Below are 21,340 nucleotides of genomic sequence, written 5' to 3' on the forward strand. Positions count from 1 at the left end.
TTGCAGACACAAGTTACTTCTGAGTAAAATTTCATCAAACTACTTCATTTCGTTAAGAAGCTAGAATGATTTCCACAGACGGACAGACACGCTAAACCGATTGATTACTGTTTTTAAATATTTCAATTTCAATACTTCGATGACGTCATAAGTTGGGAGCCTCGATAAGAGTTGTTATCAGGGGACTACAATGATAATAGTAGACTTGTCTGTAGTCTATGTGATTGTATACATCCAAGTAGACAAAATATATATACAATATATATACAATATATTATCCAATAATAATTGAAATATTATTCCATGGCAAAGAATCCCATATTCGGTGCTTGATTCCCATTTTTCCAAATAAAAACTTTTTCTTTCGACACAGAAATGCCTATATTTTATTATAATTTTTCGCTTTTGCTAATAAAAATTAATTTAGGCAATTGGAGCAAAACCGACACGGTTGTTACCCAAATCGAAAACGGTGTAGTAGGGACCAATGAATACATCACCCAAGATCCAGAAATCGGTACCCATGTAGGTGAAGGCAGACATACAGTAGGTGGTATCATCATCGGTAACATTGACGATGTACATATCGGGAGTCAAGGTGAAGACGGTGCCGCCAATGGTGAGGTCCAAGTTGGGCAAGGAGGAGACGGTGGAGCAGTCAACAAAGAATTGACCTTCGTCGTTTTCGCTGCCACCAATGATTTCGTTGATGGTTTCGTAGGCAGTTTGGGGAGCAACGATCAAGGAGGTGCCAGTATCGGCAATAGCTTGGCAGTCGGAGCAGACATTGTTGCCAGACATATCAGCGCTGTCCATGGTGAATTGCCAGTAGCCTTGTTCGGAAACATCGACATAGGTGATATCACCGGAGTACAAGTTGGAGTCGACACCACCCAAAATCAATTCACCACCTTGAGTAGCGGTACCGTCACGGGTCAAGTAGAAGGAGAAGACATCGGAGTCAACCAAACCTTGGGAGTACATGTTGTAGAAGGGAGGGACGACATTGTCGACGGCAATGGATTGGTAGGCCATACCGAGGATACCATCGAAGCTGGATCCAACAAAGCTGGTACCGGGTTCAGAGGTGGCTTCGGCGAATGTTTGGGATTGGATGGCCAAACCGTTGACGGTGACGGTATCGGTGGACAAGTAGCCGGTCAAACTGCCAGAGCCGTATTGGATGGAGAAGGATTCACCGTTAGCAACATAGGTGGAGGAGGCAGAGGAATCGTATTGGTTGTGGTTTTGGCAGGCGGTGTCGGTGGAAGCGCAGCCGGCAGCGGGGACCCACAAGTTGGCGGAGCCAGAATCGAACAAAACTTCGAATTCTTGTGGTGGGGTACCGATGGTGATCTTGCCGTAGTATTCCATGTTCAAGGTGTTGGACAAATCTTCTTCGACATAGTCGCGGGGAGTGGGCAAGCCATACTTGGTGCGCAAGACGGACAATTCAGCCTTGACGTTGGCAAAGGATTTCTTGAAGTTCTCTTGGCGGTGAACTGGCACACGGACCAATTCAGCGCTGGCCAAAGCGGCAAGGGTAAGGAAAACGAAGAATTTCATCATGATTGCTAAAATGAGACCAAAAAAGGAAATTGTGAAAAAAGAGTAACTTTAAAGCAGAACGCCTAAACTTACCGGTTAAGTTGTGTCTAATATTGTCTATTGGACACAAAGCTATAATGGTTTGGCAAAAAATTCACTTCTATTTATACCAATGTATTTTCAAAATGTAGGATGATCATCAGTAATATCTTGAATGCTTTTTTTTTTTGGCAATCCGACTTTATTTTTTTTTATCTCTCAAGTGCAGCCATATTATGTACCTTCAACTTATCGCTCCTGATGAATGTCCGATTATGTTGGATGGGAAATTGGTCAATGATAACCATTGGGTTTTTTTAGACACTTACTCTTGTCATTTTTTGTGCTGAGTACAATAGCGTCACCATTCATCAACAATTGCTTATACCACACTTTGCAGAGCGAATGTGATATTAAAATACGTGTGTCTTTATATTTATATATTTATCGGCAATGAGTGTTTTTAAAATAGATTTAAAATAGTGTTAAAAATACAAATCTTAAATCTAGCGAAATTCTCACTAAATTTGATTTGGCTGAGTGTCTGGCTTACTGACAATATTTAATGTTATTCCCAAGAAATATGTGTGTTTACGCATCCAATAGATGTTTTTGCAATTATTGGAAAATACGTTTAAATTTGTGGACTATGTAACTTCGTTTGTCCGGCTTGTCATAGTTTTTAATATTTTTTTTAAACAAATCGGATAATAAATTAAACCGGAACTGTAAAATATGGAAAATATTCAGTTTCGTGGGGCATTTCGATCCCAAATATTTTGGGGTTACCGACTTTTTGATAGCCCACACCACTATGCGTATTTAGTAGAGCTCACATAACAAACAAGTTTTTATTGGGAATTTATGTGAATGATATGATAAATATTTTTATACCCTACAACACTATTATAAGATGATTGGGCCAAAAATTATGTAACACCTCTAAATATTGGTTTCCCACATATGAAAGTATATATGGATCTTCCTATTTCGCCGAGTTAAGTCGATCTAGCTATGTATGTCCGTCCGTCCGTCTGTCCATGTTAATTTGTAATCACTCTACAGCTCGCAATTATGGCCCGATCTTCACGAAATTTAGAATGGAGGTGGGGCTAGGGTCAGAATAGAATCCTATTTCTTTTGGAGATGACCGCATATTACTTAGGGGTTGAAATGGACCAAAAACTGAAAAAAATCTTGATTTTGCAGTTGCTCTACAGGTATCAATTATAGAGCAATCAAAGCGGAAGTTAGCACGGGGCTAGAGCTTAGGGCTGGGCAGAAGCCTTCAAATTTTGATGGTCATCGGGTAATATTTAGTGGGTGAAATAGGCCACAACATTTGTGTTAAATAAAAGTCAAATTTTCCATTAAAACGCGAATATTTTTTATCCCGGCGAAACAAAAATAGACGAACAGGTCAATTCTGACCGTTACGTAGATGTCGATAGTAAATATATCGGATATATATTGCGAAATATATACAATGTATGCATACAAAGGATGGGGAAGTTAGTTAGAATGCTTATATCTCAAGAATGGCTGGATCGATTTTGACAAATTTTGTCAATTCAGGATGCCCTCTTGGCATAAAAGTATAAAATCTAAAAAAATCGCATAAAAATATACCAATAATGATGTTAATATAGATTTTGTAGTATTTTGTAACATATTGTTATTTTTTCATATTTTTTATTGCATGCGATTTTTTTCAATTTTACTTATAATATTTTGTAATATTTTTTCACCTTACAACACAGGTTGGGGTTATTATATAAGGATAGCAAATATCGTCCTATCGGGCTAGGCTCAGAAGGGCTAGGCCTATTGTTTTCAAAGATGTTCTCAATATGTTAGTGGTTAAAATGGACTAACAAGTAAAAGTGTTCCTGAGATTGCAGCCGTTATAAAGGTCAAAAATAGAAACCAAAGGACAAAACATCTCGCATAAAGTTAGAGTTTAGGACAGCGGATACAATGGACCACTAATTTTGTGTGAAAAATACCAGCATTACTTACAGGCGATATCCGAAATACACAAAAGGCGAACTTCTGGCTTTTTAATGCTGATTTCGTTGACGAATATGGCCAAATATCGTAGACAAGCAAATCATATAGATGCATCTAAATTTTGGAGATACAGAAGGGCTTTTTGCTTTTCGAGGTGATTTCAAAATATTTAGGGGTTCAAATTAACCAAAAACAGAAAAAAATCCCGATCACACAATTGAAGCCAATCGACACGCCTGTGAAGAGAGTTAAGGACAGGGTCTTCCATTTTCTAGCATTTAGGATGACCATTGGATTTAATTTAGCTGTAAAATGGACCACAACAACTAACAGCACGACGGAGTGCATAAATATTGGGCAAATGTCCCTAGTCAAAATTCTTATTTCTAAAGCGAAATCTTCCAATATGGATTGGACATAACATATTGTAGTGTTGTATAACATAGTCGGCCCCGCACGACTATAGCCTTTGCTTACTTGTTTATATAATCTTTATCGAAGGTTATATAAAAAAATATTTATTGTAGCAATAGATATACCGGATCGAGTTTCACCAAATGGTAAAATTCGGTTGAATATGAAAAAAATCTCTTCAATTTGGGCTGATATTACATATACATATGAGGACTATGCTATATCTGAACCGAATTACATCCAATTTAAAGTACTAAACTCAAAATGGCTAAAGAGTTGCTTCGCTTGGCCGAAAGTGGTGAACTGCCGAATTTGGTTTTCTCCGATGAGAAAACATTCGTTGTCCAGCAGTTTATTTGCCAAAGAGGTCAGCTGAAAATGTGTAGCTTCGGTTGGCCACCAGTACACAAGCGCCGGCCATGTTGATGGTGTGGGCCGCCACACCTCTCTCCGCTCGTATTAATCGACCGTGGCATCAGAATAAATGCCGAATATTATCGCGAAAATATTCTGGAGGGTGTATTAAAGCCTTGGGCACGGAAACATTTTGGCCGCAGACCTAGGACATTCCAACGGCACCATCGCACTCAGCACGCGCCACCCAAGAATGCGCCAAGAATTGTTGCAAAATGAGGTTCCTCGCATCATTTCCAGGGCACAATGGCCACCAAAATCTCCGGGTACCAATCCGATGGACTATTGTGTCTGTAGTATTTTGGAAAGCGATCACCTCAAGCAAGCGCTTCGCTGTGAATGGGTCAAAATACCGCAGAGTAAAATTCGGGCAGCGTTTGACGGTTTTATTAGCCTTTAAAGGCCATTCGTACCAAAGGTGACCAATTCGTACAAATTTAAACTTATTCTAAGATTTGATGCTATTTCTGACATTTTTTGCTTTCATTCAAATAAATTAAAAAAAAAAAAAATGTAAAAATTATGGCGTTTGATGTTGTTGTAGTTTTTTTTTTATCTCAAATTGAACCGATTCTGACCAATCTCAATAGGGTTCGTCCTTGGACCAAAAAATAGTATTTGGAAAATTTCATGTTAATCGCATTTTGTTCACAAACATACATGGTCAGACGGACGGACTGACATGCATAAATGGACTCAGAAAGTGATTCTATGTAGATCCTCAAAAGTAACAATGCTGGTTTTGGAAATGTGTATGTGCGAACTGTACTTGATGGTACTAAATTTAGAACAGTTTTGTTTACAGATGAAGCTGGAATTTTTAAAATTTTGTATTGGATTTGCTGTTGGTGGTAGGTTTATCATAAAGAGGTGGTTTTGGAAATGTGTACTAAAAGTGCAAAAGAAAAGTACTAAATAGTACTATTGTTGGTACACTTTGGTATTGGGTGAGCAGATAGTGCTTGAAATCTGAAATTTGGTAATATGGTCGCTGTTCATGTGTAGTTTGGACATATGGAGGTGGTTTCGTAAATGTGTACTTTAATTGTGCGAAATGTACTAAATGGTACGGTTTTTTTTGTTAGGGTGAAGGGATCAATATACAATTGTCCGAAAAGTACTACGTGGTACTAAATTGGGTATTGGGTGAAGAGATAGAGCTATAGTCCCGGAACTTGATATTGAGGTCTCTATTTCAGGTTTTGGAAATGAGTACTAAAGTTGTTCGAAAAGTACTAAGGGTGGAAATACATAAAGGGCATATTTGGCTGGCTTAAGTCATCGGCTGGCTTCTTCGGAAAGGAACAAAGGAGCCTAGGGTCAAAATCGAACTATGTCAACCTAAAACTCCTTTGTTCCTCTACGAAGAAGCCAGCCGATGACTTAAGGCAGCCAAATAAACGCTTTATGTATTCCCAGCTTAAGTGTTACCAAATTTGATACTGGGTGAACGCATAGATTTGGAATTCCGAAATTTTATATAGATATCACTGCTGGTATCTGTGGTTAAGATATGAGGTGGATTTGGATAGTCGTTCTGATGTATGAAGTTTTGATGAAATAATTTTGTCAAACTGAACAAATCTGTACTTTTTATACCCTCCACCGTACTATGGAGGGTATATTAATTTTGTCATTCCGTTTGTAACTCCTCGAAATACTCATGTCAGACTCAACAAAGTATATATATTCTTGATCAGCGTAAAATTCTAAGACGATTTAGCCATGTCCGTCTGTCTGTGTGTCTGTCTGTCCGTCTGTTGTAATCATGCTACCATTCGAACAAATTGAGATATAAGTCTAAATTTTTGCAGACATGTATATTTTGATGATTTTAGCGTCATTTTTTTACCGGAATCGTTTCAAATTTGGGATTTGAAGTTCGTAATGGATACTACATCCTAAGTCAAAAAATGAGCCATGTAGGTCCACGTCTTTATATAGCCCCCATATAACGGCACCCCCCGATATTCGGTGTTTTGATGATTTCAACGACATTATTTAACGGAATCATTCCAATTTGGTATTTGAAGTTCGTAATAGATATTGCAGCATAAAACAGAAAATGGGCCATGTAGGTCTACGTCTTCGTATAGCCCCCATATACCGTACCCCCCCAATATATTCGGTATTTTGATGATTTTAGTGACATTATTTATCGGGATTATTTCAAATTTTGCATGTGAAGTTCGTAATGGATACTTCAGCCCATGCCAGAAAATTGTCTGTACAGGTTCACGTCTTCGTATAGCCCCCATATAAAGGTACCCCCTATATTCGGTATTTTGATGATTTTAGCTACATTATAAACAGATTTTTCTTCAAGTTTCGCATTTAAATATTGTGATAACTTATGACAAAAGTTGCCTTTGCAGGTCCACGTCTTCGTATAGGCATTCGGTATTTTTAATATTTTAACAGAATTTTTAACGGATTTTATTTTTTTGGAAATTTCCAAATTTGTACCAAATGGTGGAGGGTATTAAAAGTTCTGTAGCTCCAATATATATGTTTCATCCGATTTGTTACTAAAGTCCCTCAGATGCGTTATATACACTCCACAACAGTGATATTTGATACCGGACATCATATACAACTCGTAAATAACTCTACCAAATTGTATCGAGATCGGTTCAGATTTGTACATACTCTCGATATACATCTTCATTCGATTTTACGGTTATTGTCCACCATATATGTAATATCAACCCAAATTGTATAATTTTTTTCATATTCAAACAAAGATTTCCATTTGGTGAAACTAGGTCCGGTATATCTATTGATCCAATAAATATTTTTTAATATAACTCTTATCGAAGTCTTATCATGCACTATACAGCAATGTTACTTGGTTCTAGAGGTATAAAAGCCTCCGTCGAATTTGTTGAAAATCGATTCAAAGTTGGATATAGTGATACGCATTCAAATAATATTCATAGTTGATATGATCTAATTCACATAAATTCCCAATATAGACTTTTTGTTGTGGGAGCTCTACTAAATAAACATAGTGGTGAAGAGTGGATCCCGCGACTTTTGACCTTTCCTTACTGGTTTTTTTGAAAATATATAGCTTCGGCTGTATGGTACATAACGCAGTCTTGTTGAAACAAAGGGTCAATATCCTTCTCTTCGTGAACTAAAAATTTCCATTCAGGGTGTAAGCACTAGTTGGAAAATAGTTACATTGCGCACACTTCCGTTTAAAAATGTTGCATAAATCATAAATTTCGGAAGGTACCGTATTATAGAGGCTATAAGAAAACATAGGTTTATATAGATATTTTTCTGTCTGAAAAGTTGATATCCAGTTAGAACTTCAAATAGCAAAATTGAAACAATTTCGTTGGAAAATGTTGATAAAGTATCAAAATTATATAAAAAGCCTAACGTAGTTGCGTAATTGGGCGCCATTTACGTTGAAGCAAGAACTACAAGAAATGTAATTACATATTTGTAGAGATAATTATTAACATATTTTTGATGATAGTTCGGCTGAAGGTCAGTAAAACAATTTTATTTAGTTATCTCCTTTTTTCTCTTTATTTATCCAATATTTCGATTGTCATGGACAATCATCTTCAGGGATCTGTTACAAATAACACAAATTATTACAAATTAATAAATCAAATTACACAACGTTAAATTAGAGCAGACGTTTTCCTCTAAAACAAAGTTAATGTAAGAATTGTGTGTTGTGTAATTTGTCTTATTAATTTGTAATAATTTGTGTTATTTGTAACAGATCCCTGAAGATGATTGTCGATGACAATCGAAATATTGGATAAATAAAGAGAAAAAAGGAGATAAATTAATAAAATTGTTTTACTGACCTTCAGCCGAACTATCATCAAAAATATTAAAATCTACCAGGTCAACAATAAATAACAACGATAATTATTAACTTTTATAGTCCGTGTATTCAGCCCAATAAACTACGATCTAATATAATATCAATACTGACAGTTATGTAATAATAAAGATAAACTTAATTACTCTTTGGCAATTCCAAAGAATCAACAAATAAATCATTTGCATTAAAAACTAAGTTCGTCGAAAATTTATTGTTGCGCCACAAACAGCACTTGACATATGATTTGATTTTAGTTCTTATTATTATTTTTTTTTTTCTTTTACAAATTCCAAGTAAATATTTTGCAGACAAATAAAGCTGATAATTAGTTTGCTCACCTATTACGATAATAGACTTCTGGTCTGGTCACACGCGATCGTTATAGTGCGTGCGCGTGTGTGAGAGTGTTCCGTTATCTTCCAAGTGTTATTGAAAATAATAAAGCTTATAATTGTTGTAAAATATATGGAAACTATAGAATCACTATCATTTTTTTAATGCCAATAGCTTTCAGTGATTTATGATAAACAGTACACTAAGGTGGAGGGACAGAAGTTTCTTGAGTTAATTTTGAGACCGTTTTTTCCGATTTTTGCGATGGTGAATAGCTTCCAAATTGTCGACATCCATGCGGTCAAAATAATAATATTGATAATTAGAGACTGTAATAATTTTGTATTTGGGCCTTTCATTTAATGTGTCATCTCTGTACAAGACAAAAATTTCGTAAACAGTCCTTGTTCTGGTATATGTCTATATAACAGTTCCGCCCAATTATTGGCCTATGGAAGATGTCTACCACATCTAACAACTGAATTTTCCATAAAATTTGGATTTTAAGTCAACTTTGGACAAAAAAATATCTAAATAAGGCCACCATCTGATATAGCCTCCGGCCGATGTTTGGTATTATTTACAAATGGGATTAACTAAAACTATTTGGACACATCAACTTCACACAAATATATATTTCAAAATTCACCCCCGTTTTATAGGTCCCATTAATAATACAGCCCCATTATAGGTATATTTAATGGTATGACATGTAGCACAGTGTAAACAAAATACCAACAATATAAATAAAATGTAATTGCGTTTTGGCACACCGCCTACGAGTGTAATCAAAAATTTGTTATTTTATTTTATTCCATACAGGAAATTTAAAATGATAGCAAGTTATTACTTGACATTGAACGCATGCCAGTTTACATGCCCAAATTTACAACAAAACAAGTGATTTATGATTACATATTGTACAGATAGAATGAAGGGATTGTGTACAACAAATAACTTGTAAAGAGGGACCAAATTTCGGGCGATGATACCATACACCACAATGCTTACTTAGTAGGGAGTATATATCACAAACAAATGCCCGCTACCACCTTAAAAGTTTTAGATTCTTTCAAAAGTGCATGTTAGGCATTTTTATACCCTCCACCATAGTATGGAAGGCATATGAGATTTGTCATTCCGTTTGTAACACCTCGAATATATATTCTTGATCAACATACAATTCTATGTTGATTTAGCAATATCCGTCCGTCTGTACGTCTGTGGAAATCACTCTAGCTTCCGAACAAAATGAAGTAGGTTGATAACATTTTACTCAAATGTATATTATGTCTGCAGTACTTTTGGTATTGAAAATGGGCTATACCTAGTTTTGGTATAGCCCCCATATAATGGAACCTCCCTATTTTCGGTATTTTAGGGATTTAACCCACACTACTCACCGGAAATATTTCAAATTTGGTATTTGAAGTTCGTAATAGATACTACAGCCTAAGACAGAAAATTGTCTGTGCATAACGGCACCTCCTGATATTCGGTATTTTGATGCATTTAGCGACATTATACCTCGGAATTATTTCAAATTTAGTATTTGAAGTTCGTAATGGATACTACAGCCTATGACTGAAAGTTGTCCGTACAGGTCCACGTTTTGGTATAGCCGCCATATAATGGTACCTCCCGATATTCGGTATTTTGATTTTATCGACATTATAACCGATTTTTTTTAAGTTTCGCATTTGAATATTGTAATGGCTTAGGACAAATATTACGTACGCAGGTTCATGTCGTCGTATAGACCGTAATATAATAGATACATTCGGTATTTTTAAAATTTTAACAGATTTGTTAACGGATTTTTTTGTTTATGAGAATTGCCAAATTCGTTCGAAATGGTGGAGGGTGTTCAAAGTTCGGCCCGGCCGAACTTACAGCTTTTTTACTTGTTGGGTCTGACATGAGTATTTTGAGGATTTAGAAACGGAAATATCTTCCATAGTATGGTGGAGGGTATACCATGTCAAAAGGGAGGTAAGTTTGGCCGGGCCGAACTTTTTATACCCTCCACCATTTGGAAGGAACTTAAAAAATTTCGTTGAAAAACACCACTCTTATGAAAACCGTTGTATGGTGCTATACGAAGACGTGGTCTTGCATAAATAATTTTTAAACCCTCCACCATAGTATGGAGATTATATTATTATACATTTTTAGACCCTACAATGTATATATATATATATATATATATATATATATATATATATTCTTGATCAGCATCAAAATTCTATGTCGAATTATCAATATCCGTCCGTCTGTCCGTCCGTGGAAATCACTCAAGCTTCCGAACGAAATGAAGTAGGTTGATAAAATTTTACTCAAATGTGTACTATGTCTGGAGGACTTTTGGTATTGAAAATGGGCCATGTAGGTCCACGTCTTCGTATAGCCCCCATATAACTGTACCTCCCGATATGCGGTATTTGGATGATTCTAGCGACATTTTTTTACCGGATTTGTTTCAAAATTCGTATAGCCCCCATATAACGTCTTCGTATAGCCCCCATATAACGGTACCTCCCGATATTCGGTATTTTGATGATTTTAGCGACATTATTTACCGGAATTGTTTCAAATTTGGAATTTGAAGTTCGTAATGAATACTACAGCCTATGACTGAAAATTGTCTGTGCAGGTCCACGTCTTCGTATTGCCCCAATATAACGGTACCCCCGATATTCGGTATTTTGATGATTTTAGCGATATTTTTCACCGGAATTGTTTCAAATTTGGTATTTGAAGTTCGTAATTGCTTTTACAGCCTATGACAGAAAGATCCACGGGTCTGTGCAGATCCACGTTTTATAACCACCATGGTACCTCCTTATATTCGGTATTTTGGTGATTTTAGCTACATTATAAACAGATTTTTTTCAAGTTTCGCATTTGAATATTGTAATAGCTTGTGACAAAAGTTGCCTATGCAGGCCCACGTCGTCGTATAGACTCTAATATACGGCTACATTAGGTATTTTCAAGATTTCAACAGAATTTTTAACTTATTCTATTTTTTTGAAAATTGTTAAATTTGTACCAAATAGTGGAGGGAATTCAAAGTTCGGCCCAGCCGAACTTACAGCTTTTTTACTTGTTCGTCATAGACTGTTGTATCGACAATGAACTTTAAATACGAAATTTGAAATAATTCCAGTGAATAATTTCGCTAATATCATATAGGGAGATACCGTTATATGTGGGCTGTGCGACGAAGGGGACCTGCATAGACAATTTTCCGTCATTGGCTACCCATTACGAACTTTAAATATGAAATTTGACAATTCAGGTTAATAATGTCGCTAAAATCATCAAAATATAGAATATCTGGTAGTTCCGTTATATGGGTGCTATACTAAACCGTGGAATTCCATTGAAAAATTTGGAGACAATCATCAAAACAACACAATCTTAATAATAATTTCGGCAGGAACCATTAAATGGGGGATATAGGATATCGTGAACCTGTATGGATAATTCTCTTCCATTGGGTAATGTACTCATAAGGTACACCTTATGTGGATTTTAAGACAACTTCATTGAAAATTATGGCATGAAAATACCGAATAATAGGGGATGCCGTTATATGGGGGGTTTTACGATATCGTGGACCGATATAGCCCGCCTGTCTGAAGACAAAAGACCGATCTGTGAAAAAATGACGAACTTAATATACCCTCCATGCTATGTAGGTGGAGGGTATAAAGTTAGATATCAATGGATCTTCCAATCACAATCGTAGCCCACCCGGCCCATCCATTTTTATATATTTTTATGGAATTTTACTTGAACATCTAATATTTTTGTCTGTTAACGATCATAATTATATATTGTTTAATGTAGCCCCAAATTATGAGAATTGGCAGGACCTCAATATTTTAACTGGCAAATCCCAAATTTTTGGGAATTTTTAATAACTGCTTTCGAAAACGTATAATCTTTTACTTCGTCGTGCGTAAAACCCTTACGTATTTTTTCTTCTTTTATTACTATCTAATCTGAATTTCTGCTTAGGTAAACAAAATTGTTTCCAAAAAAATACAGATTTCAATCAGATGTTTTGGTTGCAATTTTTGTCTTATCTTGAAATGTGTGTCAAATTTTCTTCCGATATCTTCAGTGTCAGACATTGACAAGATCTTATCCTTGAGTATAAATGTAGTTGATTCACCCCGAAGTGAAATTAGTAATTGTGTTGTTTCTTTTGGGAAATCACAATTAAATTAAAAGGTAATAAAAAAAAATCTCTCTGATTCAAGTTTTATATTTCTAAATTTACACTTTGAATTTTCTTTTGCAGAATATTTTAAAATGTTTAAATTGTTCGGTTTGTTAGCCATTATTTTGGCTGTGGCCACCGCTGAAGTGGTCCGTGTACCAATTCACAAGCATGAAAACTTCGTCAAGACCAGCAAGGATATACGTTCCGAAAAAGCTGTTTTACGCAACAAATACAAGTTGCCCCAACCTCGTGATGTCACCGATGAACCTTTGGAAAATTCCCTGAACATGGCATACTATGGTGACATTACCATTGGTACACCACCCCAGAAGTTTGTTGTCTTGTTCGACACTGGCTCCTCCAATTTGTGGGTTCCCTCTAGCCACTGCTGGATCTGGGATATTGCCTGCAAGAAACACAACCAATATAACCACGATGACTCCACCACCTACGTCAAGAATGGCGAACAGATCTCCATCTCTTATGGCTCTGGCAGCATGAGCGGTTTCTTGTCGCAAGATGTTGTCACCGTTGAAGGATTGGCCATTAAGAACCAAGTATTCGCCGAGGCCATGAACGAACCCGGTAACAGTTTCACTGATTCCAACTTCGATGGTATTTTCGGCATGGCTTACCAATCATTGGCCGAAGACAATGTTGTGCCTCCCTTCTACAATATGTACTCTCAAGGTTTGGTCGATGCCAATATGTTCTCATTCCTTTTGAACCGTGATGGCACCTCTACCGATGGTGGTCAATTAATTTTGGGTGGTGTTGATTCCAGCTTGTACACCGGTGATATTACCTATGTTCCCGTCTCCACTCAAGGTTACTGGCAATTCGAAGTTACCTCTGGTGCCATTAAGGGCCAAAGCATTTGTGATAACTGCCAAGCTATTGCTGATACCGGCACCAGCTTGATTGTTGCTCCTTCCGATGCTTACAATACCCTGAACACCGAAATCGGTGCCACTTACAATGAGGATGATGGCAACTACTATGTTGATTGTTCCGCCATTGATAGCTTGCCCGATGTCACTTTCGTCATTGGTGGTACCACCTTCACTTTACCTGCCAGTGCCTACATTGTTACCGTCGATGGTAATTGCATGTCTTCTTTCACCAACATGGGTACTGATTTCTGGATTTTGGGTGATGTCTTCATTGGCAAATACTACACCGTCTTTGATTTCGCCAATAACCGTGTTGGTTTTGCTGAAGCTGTATAAAAGGTGTGTCTGAAATGAAAATATCTATATTTGTTTTGGATTTTAGAGTATGTAAATAAATGAATATTGAAAACTATTTAAAAATAAAACCAGTAAAGAAAGTCCTAAAGTCGGGCGGGGCCGATTTTATGATACCCTACACCACTTTACTAATTTAGTAGAGCTGCGCATAACAATTAAAAGCTTTATATGGGATAATTCAATCATACACGCTATGATTATAATTATAGTTTAACATTCAAAGTAATAAATATGCCGAAGCATTTGTATCTTTTAAATTCGGACTTGTATTGCCCATTTGGTGCAAAATTAATTTGAAATCAGATAAAGATATATATGGGAGATATATCCAAATCTGACCGATCTCGATAAAATTTCGTAAAGATATTTCTGAGCTGTATTTGATTTATTTCCCTGAATATCGTTGTTACGGAGTGCATATTACGGCTGTGGGTAACAAATACAACAAATCGGATGAACAATATATATGGGAGCTATAGCTATATCTGAACCGATCTTCACCAAATTTGGCATACTACCTTCTAGACTCAATTCGGTCGCATTTGGGCAAATATTAGACGTTTGGAGCACAATAAAAGGTAAATCGGATGAAGTTATATATGGGAGCTATATCCAAATCTGAACCGATCTCGATAAAATTTAGCAAAGGTATTTCTGAGCTGCATTTGATATATTTCCCCAAATATTGTTGTTACAGAGTGCATATTACGGCTGCGGAGGACAAAAATTACAAATCGGATGAACAATATATATGGGAGCTGTAGCTATATCTGAACCGATTTCGATCAAATTCGGCACACTTATTTTCATGCCTAATTTGGTTGTATGTGCAGAATTCCATACTATTCTGGCTGATATTACACGATTGGTGCACAATAAAAGGCAAATCGGACGAAGATATATATGGGAGCTATATGTAAATTTTTACCGATTATCTCCAATTTCAATAGGGTTCGTCCTTGGGCCAAACAAATGTTGTTTGGAAAATTTCATCTCAATCGGATAATAAATGCGACCTGCATTTTGTTCACAAGAATACATGGACAGACGGACGGACGGACGGACTGACATGCATAAATCAACTCAGAAAGTGATTCTATGCAGATCATCAAAAGGAACTATGGGTCTATCTCGTTTCCTTTTGCCTGTTACAAACAAATGCACAAAGACATAATACACTGACCACCTTGTGGTGTAGGGTATAAAAATAGTTTTATCAGATAGAATGACTTCTATGCAGACTATAGTACCAATTGCACGCTCAGTGAATAAAATATGTGGCAATGCGCTCCCTAACGGTAAGTCATAGGTCGATTATAAATATTCCTTTTCTAAGTCTATGTCTGCTGCCACTGACTAAAATATTGTGTAGGGGGTATGCGATGTCGTAGACCTATGTATATAGACCGTTCTATATTAGGGGATAAATTATTCAGAAGGAACTCCTTGTGTGGATTTTCAGACAATTCCATTGAAAATTGTGGCTGAAATCAAAAAACAAATTATTATAAGCCTAAAAAAATTCTATGTCGCTTTAGCGTCTGTGGAAATCACTCTAACTTCCGAACGAAATAAAGTAGGTTGATAGGATTTTACTCAAATGTATATTATGTATGTAGGACTTTTGGTTTTGAAAATGGACCATGTGTACACATTTTGGTACAGCCCCCATATAACGGGGGTACCGATATTCGGTACTTTGATGATTTTAGAGACATTATTCGCCGGAATTGGTTCAAATTTGGTATTTGAAGTTCGTAATGCACACTACAGCCTATGACAGAAGATTTTCTGTGGAGGTTCACGTCTTCGTATACATTCGGTATTTTTAAAATTTTAACACAATTTTTAACGGTCTTTTGAAAAGTGCCAAATTCGTTCCTAATGGTGGAGGGCATTCAAAGTTCGGCCCGGCTGAACTTACTGCTATTTTACTTGTTTACCGTTAGCCTTATACCATTGTCAATACTTCTTAATAAAATCATATTCCAATCTGAAACGATTTCAATATAATTTTACAAATTTGTTTTTGTACCAAATTTAGTCACTCATGCCGAATTTCATTGGAATCGGACATACGTATCGTGTTTGGTGCATCAAATATGTGAAATCTGCCGAAAATATATATGGGAGCTAAATCCAAATCTTAACCGATTTCAATATAATTTGAAAAATTTATTTTTGTACCAAATTAAACCACTCATACCGAATTTAATTGGAATCGGATATACGTATCGTGTTTATTGCATCAAATCGGCCGAAAATATATATGGGAGCTATATCCAAATCTGAACCGATTTCAATATAATTCACACAAATACATTTTTTTATCAAATCCCGTCACACATTTCAAATTTCATTGCAATCGAACATACACAGCGTGTTTAATGCATCAAATACATGAAATCGGGCGAAAAAATATATGAGAGCTATATCCAAATTTGAACCGATTTCCATATAAAATGGCAAATATATTGTCTAATCAAATCCCGTCATTTATTCCAAATTTGGAGAATGTATCTGTAATCGATCAATAGGTATGTGCATATAAAATCCTAATTTTTGGGAGGTACCTCTGAATCTTATGGTATATCTCCAGTTCCGAGTGGAATTTTAAAAATATATATAGCCTATGTAACTTTCAGCTCATGTTGTAGTATACTTGAAAATTTTCAGGAAAATCTGTTCAGCGGTTTTAAGATATAGAAGAAGAAGATTTGTGATAATTTTTGGAAAGCGTTGAAATGTGCGTAAGTTTCCAGGCATATAAAAATATTGAGTTCTGCAATATATAAAGCAATGTAGCATTTATTTCCGATTTTATGCGAATAATCGTTAGTCAAAATTTTCAAATTTTTTTGGGGGAGGGATTGACCTATATCTATAACCTTTACCTGATCTTGCTTTAGTAATCGAATGCTTATTCTGCATTTTATTATCGTTTTGTTATTCAAAATGTTGACCACTTTGTGGGGAAGAACCAGGAGGAGTGGGTCGCTATACGCTTGTAAATAATATAATGAGCTGTCACTGGAATAATTTTAACAGCTGTCGGAAGAGTGGCTTAGAAATGACAGCAGTCTGAATTTGATTGCAGGTTTTTCATCGCACCCTGTAGGTATACCATATATATGAAATATAATGGGAAATTTGAAATGGGACTTATTTATTTTAATTATACCCTACAACACTATGTGTTGGGGGTATTATAAGTTTGATTGGGCCAAAAATTATGTAACACCTCGAAATATTGGTTTCCCACATAGGAAAGTATATATGGATCTTCCTAGCTCGCCGAGCTGAGTCGATCTAGCTATGTATGTCCGTCCGTCCGTCTGTCCGTCTGTCCGTCTGTCCATGTTAATTTGTAATCACTCTACAGGTCGCAATTATGGCCCGATCTTCACGAAATTTAGAATGTAGGTGGGGCTAGGGTCAGAATAGAACCCTATTTCTTTTGGAGATGATCGCCAAATGTTTAGGGGTTGAAATGGACCAAATACTGAAAAAATGTCCGATTTTGCAGTAGCTATACAGGTCGCAATTATAGACCAATCGACGCGGAATTTCGCATGTAGCTAGAGTTTAGGGCGGGGAAGAAGCCTACCAATTTGGGTGGTCATCGATTAATATTTAGCGGGTAAAATAGGCCATATCTTTTTTGTTGAAAAAATTCAAAATTTTTCATAAAACCGCGAATATTTTAAATCCCGGCGAAATCACATCACATCACATCAATCACATCTTTACATTCATGTTAACATCCAACAAATCGGATATATAGTAAAATATGTGCGATATATATGTCTATGAAAGAAGATATGCTTGAAAGATCTCTTATATGTCGAGAACGGCTGAACTGATTTCAACAGTTCTCATTAATTCAGAATGGCCTCTTGGCAGGAAAGAAAAAACGTCTAAAAAAATCGCATAAAAATATCTCTCTAAAGATGAAAATATTGATTTTGTAAAATTTTCTCATAGTTTTTCAATTTTTGTCATATTTTTGGCATATTTTCATTTTGAATTAAACATTTGGTAATATTTCTACAGCTAACAAAACTAAGTGGTTAGGATATCAGGATATCATATACAGATCGCATTTATGGCCCGATCCTTACGAAATTTTGCATGGGGATAAGATGAGTGTCAGAATAGAAGCCTACTCTTTTTGGATGATCGCCATATATTTAGGGGTTGAAATGGACCAAAAAACTGCAAAATTGTCAGCAGGTCGTAATTATCGCCCGATCTTCACGCACATTTGAATGGGGGTTACCGCACATTGCAAAAGCCAAGCAGTTTCTAATGGCCATCCAAAAATATTCAATGTGTGAAATAGTTTGCCAACTTTTGTAGACAAAATACGAAAATGTCCATTACAGAGACTTTTTGGAGAATTCACAAATTTCACGAGAATTCTTCACGTTGAAGAATATAGTCAAATGTCTGTATCTCATATAAATGCGTTTCAGTCAAAAACCAATAATAAATGTTAATATTTTGCCACTTCTGAGAGATTATAGGTCTTTGGGAAATATTGGTTCCATATCTAGGAAGACCATTTACGTGCAACATCTACCAATAAATTGGAAATGAGCAAATTAGTTTAAGTTGCTATTATTCGAAAATTAGAGAACGAAACCTGATGGTTTTCTTTAATTTTTTGTCACAATATCTTGTGGAATTCTGTCGAGTAAACTGTATGGTTTATTATAGTGTTGTAGGGTATTCAACGGTCGGCCCCGCTCGACTGTAGCCTTTGCTTACTTGTTTTTAAATAGTTTTAAATTTTCCAAATTGTGACTAGTTGTGTGGGAGGTGCTTGACGGGGAGGGTCGATATTATCCATTTTCGCATCTGATCTAGTACTGATAAGAATATTTGAATTTGCATAATTTTGTACAAAAATTGGGTAATGCTATCTTGTTATTTTCTGTGAAAGTTTTGTCCTTTGGTGTGGGAGGTACCAAACCGAGCGTACTGATATTGTCCATCTCCGCACTCGACCAAAGTTTGATAATAACATTAAGAAATACCAATTTTGGTCCAAATTGTATACTCCCTTCGAGAATTATTGTGCGCATCAACCACCCAGACAGACACCGTTTAATCGACTCCAAATGTCCAGAAACTGATTTTGTCCAAAGAGACGAAGGTCTAAAACAAATATATCTATGAGGCACGTTTTGGCCGTAGCAGATGATATATAAGATTGAGAGAACAATATATTTCTACTACGAATAAAAAATAATGCTGGTTTTTAGTTGATTATGCCCAAACTTCTAGTTATAATATCTCTATAAAGCTTTGCAAGCATGAATAATGCATCTGGCAGTTCTTTAATTGTAGGCAATGTTTTTTCAATATTATTTTTTTTATTAACTATCTTATCATAAACATATTGTTTATAAAAAAAGGTTTAAAGTCGATATTTTCGGTGCATTTTTGGGCTTATCTTAAAGTGTGTATCAAATTTTTGTTTCAATATCTAAATCGCCAGACATTGACTAGATTATCCTTGAGTATAAATATAATGGATTTTAGGCCATTGAAAATAGTTATTGTGTTGTTTCTTTGGGAAAACCACAATTAAATCAAAAGGTAATAAAATAAATTTTTCAATATTTTAAAATTCCAACCATTTTGAGTTTTTTTTTTGTTTTGCAAAGTGCTTAATAATGTTAAAATCGTTGGGTTTGTTAGCCATCGTATTGGCTGTGGCCACCGCCGATGTGGTCCGTGTTCCAATTCACAGGCATGAAAACTTTGTCAAGACCAGCAAGGATATACGTTCGGAAAAGGCTGTCTTGCGCAGCAAGTATAATTTGCCCCAGCCCCGTGATGTCACCGATGAGCCTTTGGAAAATTCCTTGAACATGGAATATTATGGTGACATAACCATTGGTACACCACCCCAGAAATTTGTTGTTTTGTTCGACACCGGCTCCTCCAATTTGTGGGTTCCCTCTAGCCACTGCTGGATCTGGGATATTGCCTGCAAGAAACACAACCAATATAACCATGACGATTCCAGCACCTATGTAAAGAACGGCGAACTTATCTCCATCTCTTATGGCTCGGGCAGCATGAGCGGTTTCTTGTCCCAGGATGATGTTACCGTTGAAGGATTGACTATTAAGAACCAAGTATTCGCTGAAGCCATGAACGAACCCGGTAACAGTTTCACTGATGCCAATTTCGATGGTATTTTTGGCATGGCTTACCAATCTTTGGCGGAGGACAATGTTGTGCCTCCATTCTACAATATGTTCTCTCAGGGCTTGGTCGATGCCAATATGTTCTCATTCCTTTTGAACCGTGATGGCACCTCTACCGATGGTGGTCAAATGATTTTGGGTGGTGTTGATTCCAGCTTGTATACCGGCGATATTACCTATGTTCCCGTTTCTTCGCAAGGCTATTGGCAATTCGAAGTTACCTCTGGTGCCATTAAGGGTCAAAGCATTTGTGATAACTGCCAAGCTATTGCTGATACCGGCACCAGCTTGATTGTGGCTCCTGCCGATGCTTACGACACCTTGAACACCGAAATTGGTGCCACTTACAATGAGGATGATGGCAACTACTATGTTGATTGCTCCGCCGTTGATAGCTTGCCCGATGTCACTTTCGTCATTGGAGGTACTACCTTCACTTTGCCTGCCAGTGCCTACATTGTTACCGTCGATGGTAATTGCATGTCTTCCTTTACCTACATGGGCACTGATTTCTGGATTTTGGGTGATGTCTTCATTGGCAAATACTACACCGTCTTCGATTTCGCCAATAACCGTGTTGGCTTTGCTGAAACTGTCTAAAATGAGTGTGGGGAAGAAAAATCAAAAAATTAATATATGAATTAAGAAGTTGATTGAATAAAAAAATTGTTGGCGTTTTTTTGCGTTTCTTATCGGAACCTTCCGGTATATGGTATTTTAATGATTTATGTGACATTTTTGTAACATACAGAAGGAAACAAAATAGACCCATAGTTCCTTTTGATGATCTCCATAGGATCACATTCTGAATCGATTTATACTTGTCCGTCCGTCTGTCCATTTATTTTTGTAAACATAGTACAGGCCATATAAATCATATATCATTTGTGTGGCTCAAGGACGAAAACTATTGAAATTTGCGATAATCGGATCAGATTTGGATATAGCTTCCATTTATAGTGTCGTCCGATTTTAAAAGTATTGTGCACCAAATGCGTAATATAAGTTCGAATCAAATGAATTT

At 36.3% G+C, this 21,340-nt stretch overlaps 3 protein-coding genes across 3 annotated transcripts; 2 read left to right on the forward strand and 1 right to left on the reverse strand.

Annotated features, from left to right (window-relative positions):
- Positions 1 to 356: 356 nt before the first annotated feature.
- LOC101894831 (lysosomal aspartic protease) lies at positions 357 to 1,796 on the reverse strand. Its single transcript, XM_005189460.3, has 2 exons — positions 1,642 to 1,796; positions 357 to 1,574 (listed from the first exon to the last, which is right to left on the reverse strand). Exon 2 carries the CDS (start codon positions 1,567 to 1,569, stop codon positions 424 to 426), a length of 1,146 nt encoding a protein of 381 aa, XP_005189517.1. The 5' UTR covers positions 1,570 to 1,574; positions 1,642 to 1,796; the 3' UTR covers positions 357 to 423.
- Positions 1,797 to 12,724: 10,928 nt separating this feature from the next.
- LOC131803380 (lysosomal aspartic protease-like) lies at positions 12,725 to 14,163 on the forward strand. The gene is made up of 2 exons (XM_059124617.1): positions 12,725 to 12,853; positions 12,924 to 14,163. Exon 2 carries the CDS (start codon positions 12,935 to 12,937, stop codon positions 14,072 to 14,074), a length of 1,140 nt encoding a protein of 379 aa, XP_058980600.1. The 5' UTR covers positions 12,725 to 12,853; positions 12,924 to 12,934; the 3' UTR covers positions 14,075 to 14,163.
- Positions 14,164 to 19,686: 5,523 nt separating this feature from the next.
- Positions 19,687 to 20,946, forward strand: LOC101895159 (lysosomal aspartic protease-like; the record flags this gene model as incomplete). Its single annotated transcript, NM_001309069.1, is given in 2 exon segments — positions 19,687 to 19,699; positions 19,768 to 20,946. A coding segment is annotated over 1 exon segment (1,140 nt). The 5' UTR covers positions 19,687 to 19,699; positions 19,768 to 19,776.
- Between the last annotated feature and the right edge of the window lie 394 nt (positions 20,947 to 21,340).

The sequence above is a fragment of the Musca domestica genome, unplaced genomic scaffold (genome assembly GCF_030504385.1).
Source record: "Musca domestica strain aabys unplaced genomic scaffold, Musca_domestica.polishedcontigs.V.1.1 3, whole genome shotgun sequence".
Classification (NCBI taxonomy): domain Eukaryota; kingdom Metazoa; phylum Arthropoda; class Insecta; order Diptera; family Muscidae; genus Musca; species Musca domestica.

Coding starts and splice junctions, on each gene's coding strand:
- LOC101894831 (XM_005189460.3), bottom strand. CDS start 1,569: ATGATGAAATTCTTCGTTTTCCTTACCCTTGCCGCTTTGGCCAGCGCT.
- LOC131803380 (XM_059124617.1), top strand. CDS start 12,935: ATGTTTAAATTGTTCGGTTTGTTAGCCATTATTTTGGCTGTGGCCACC.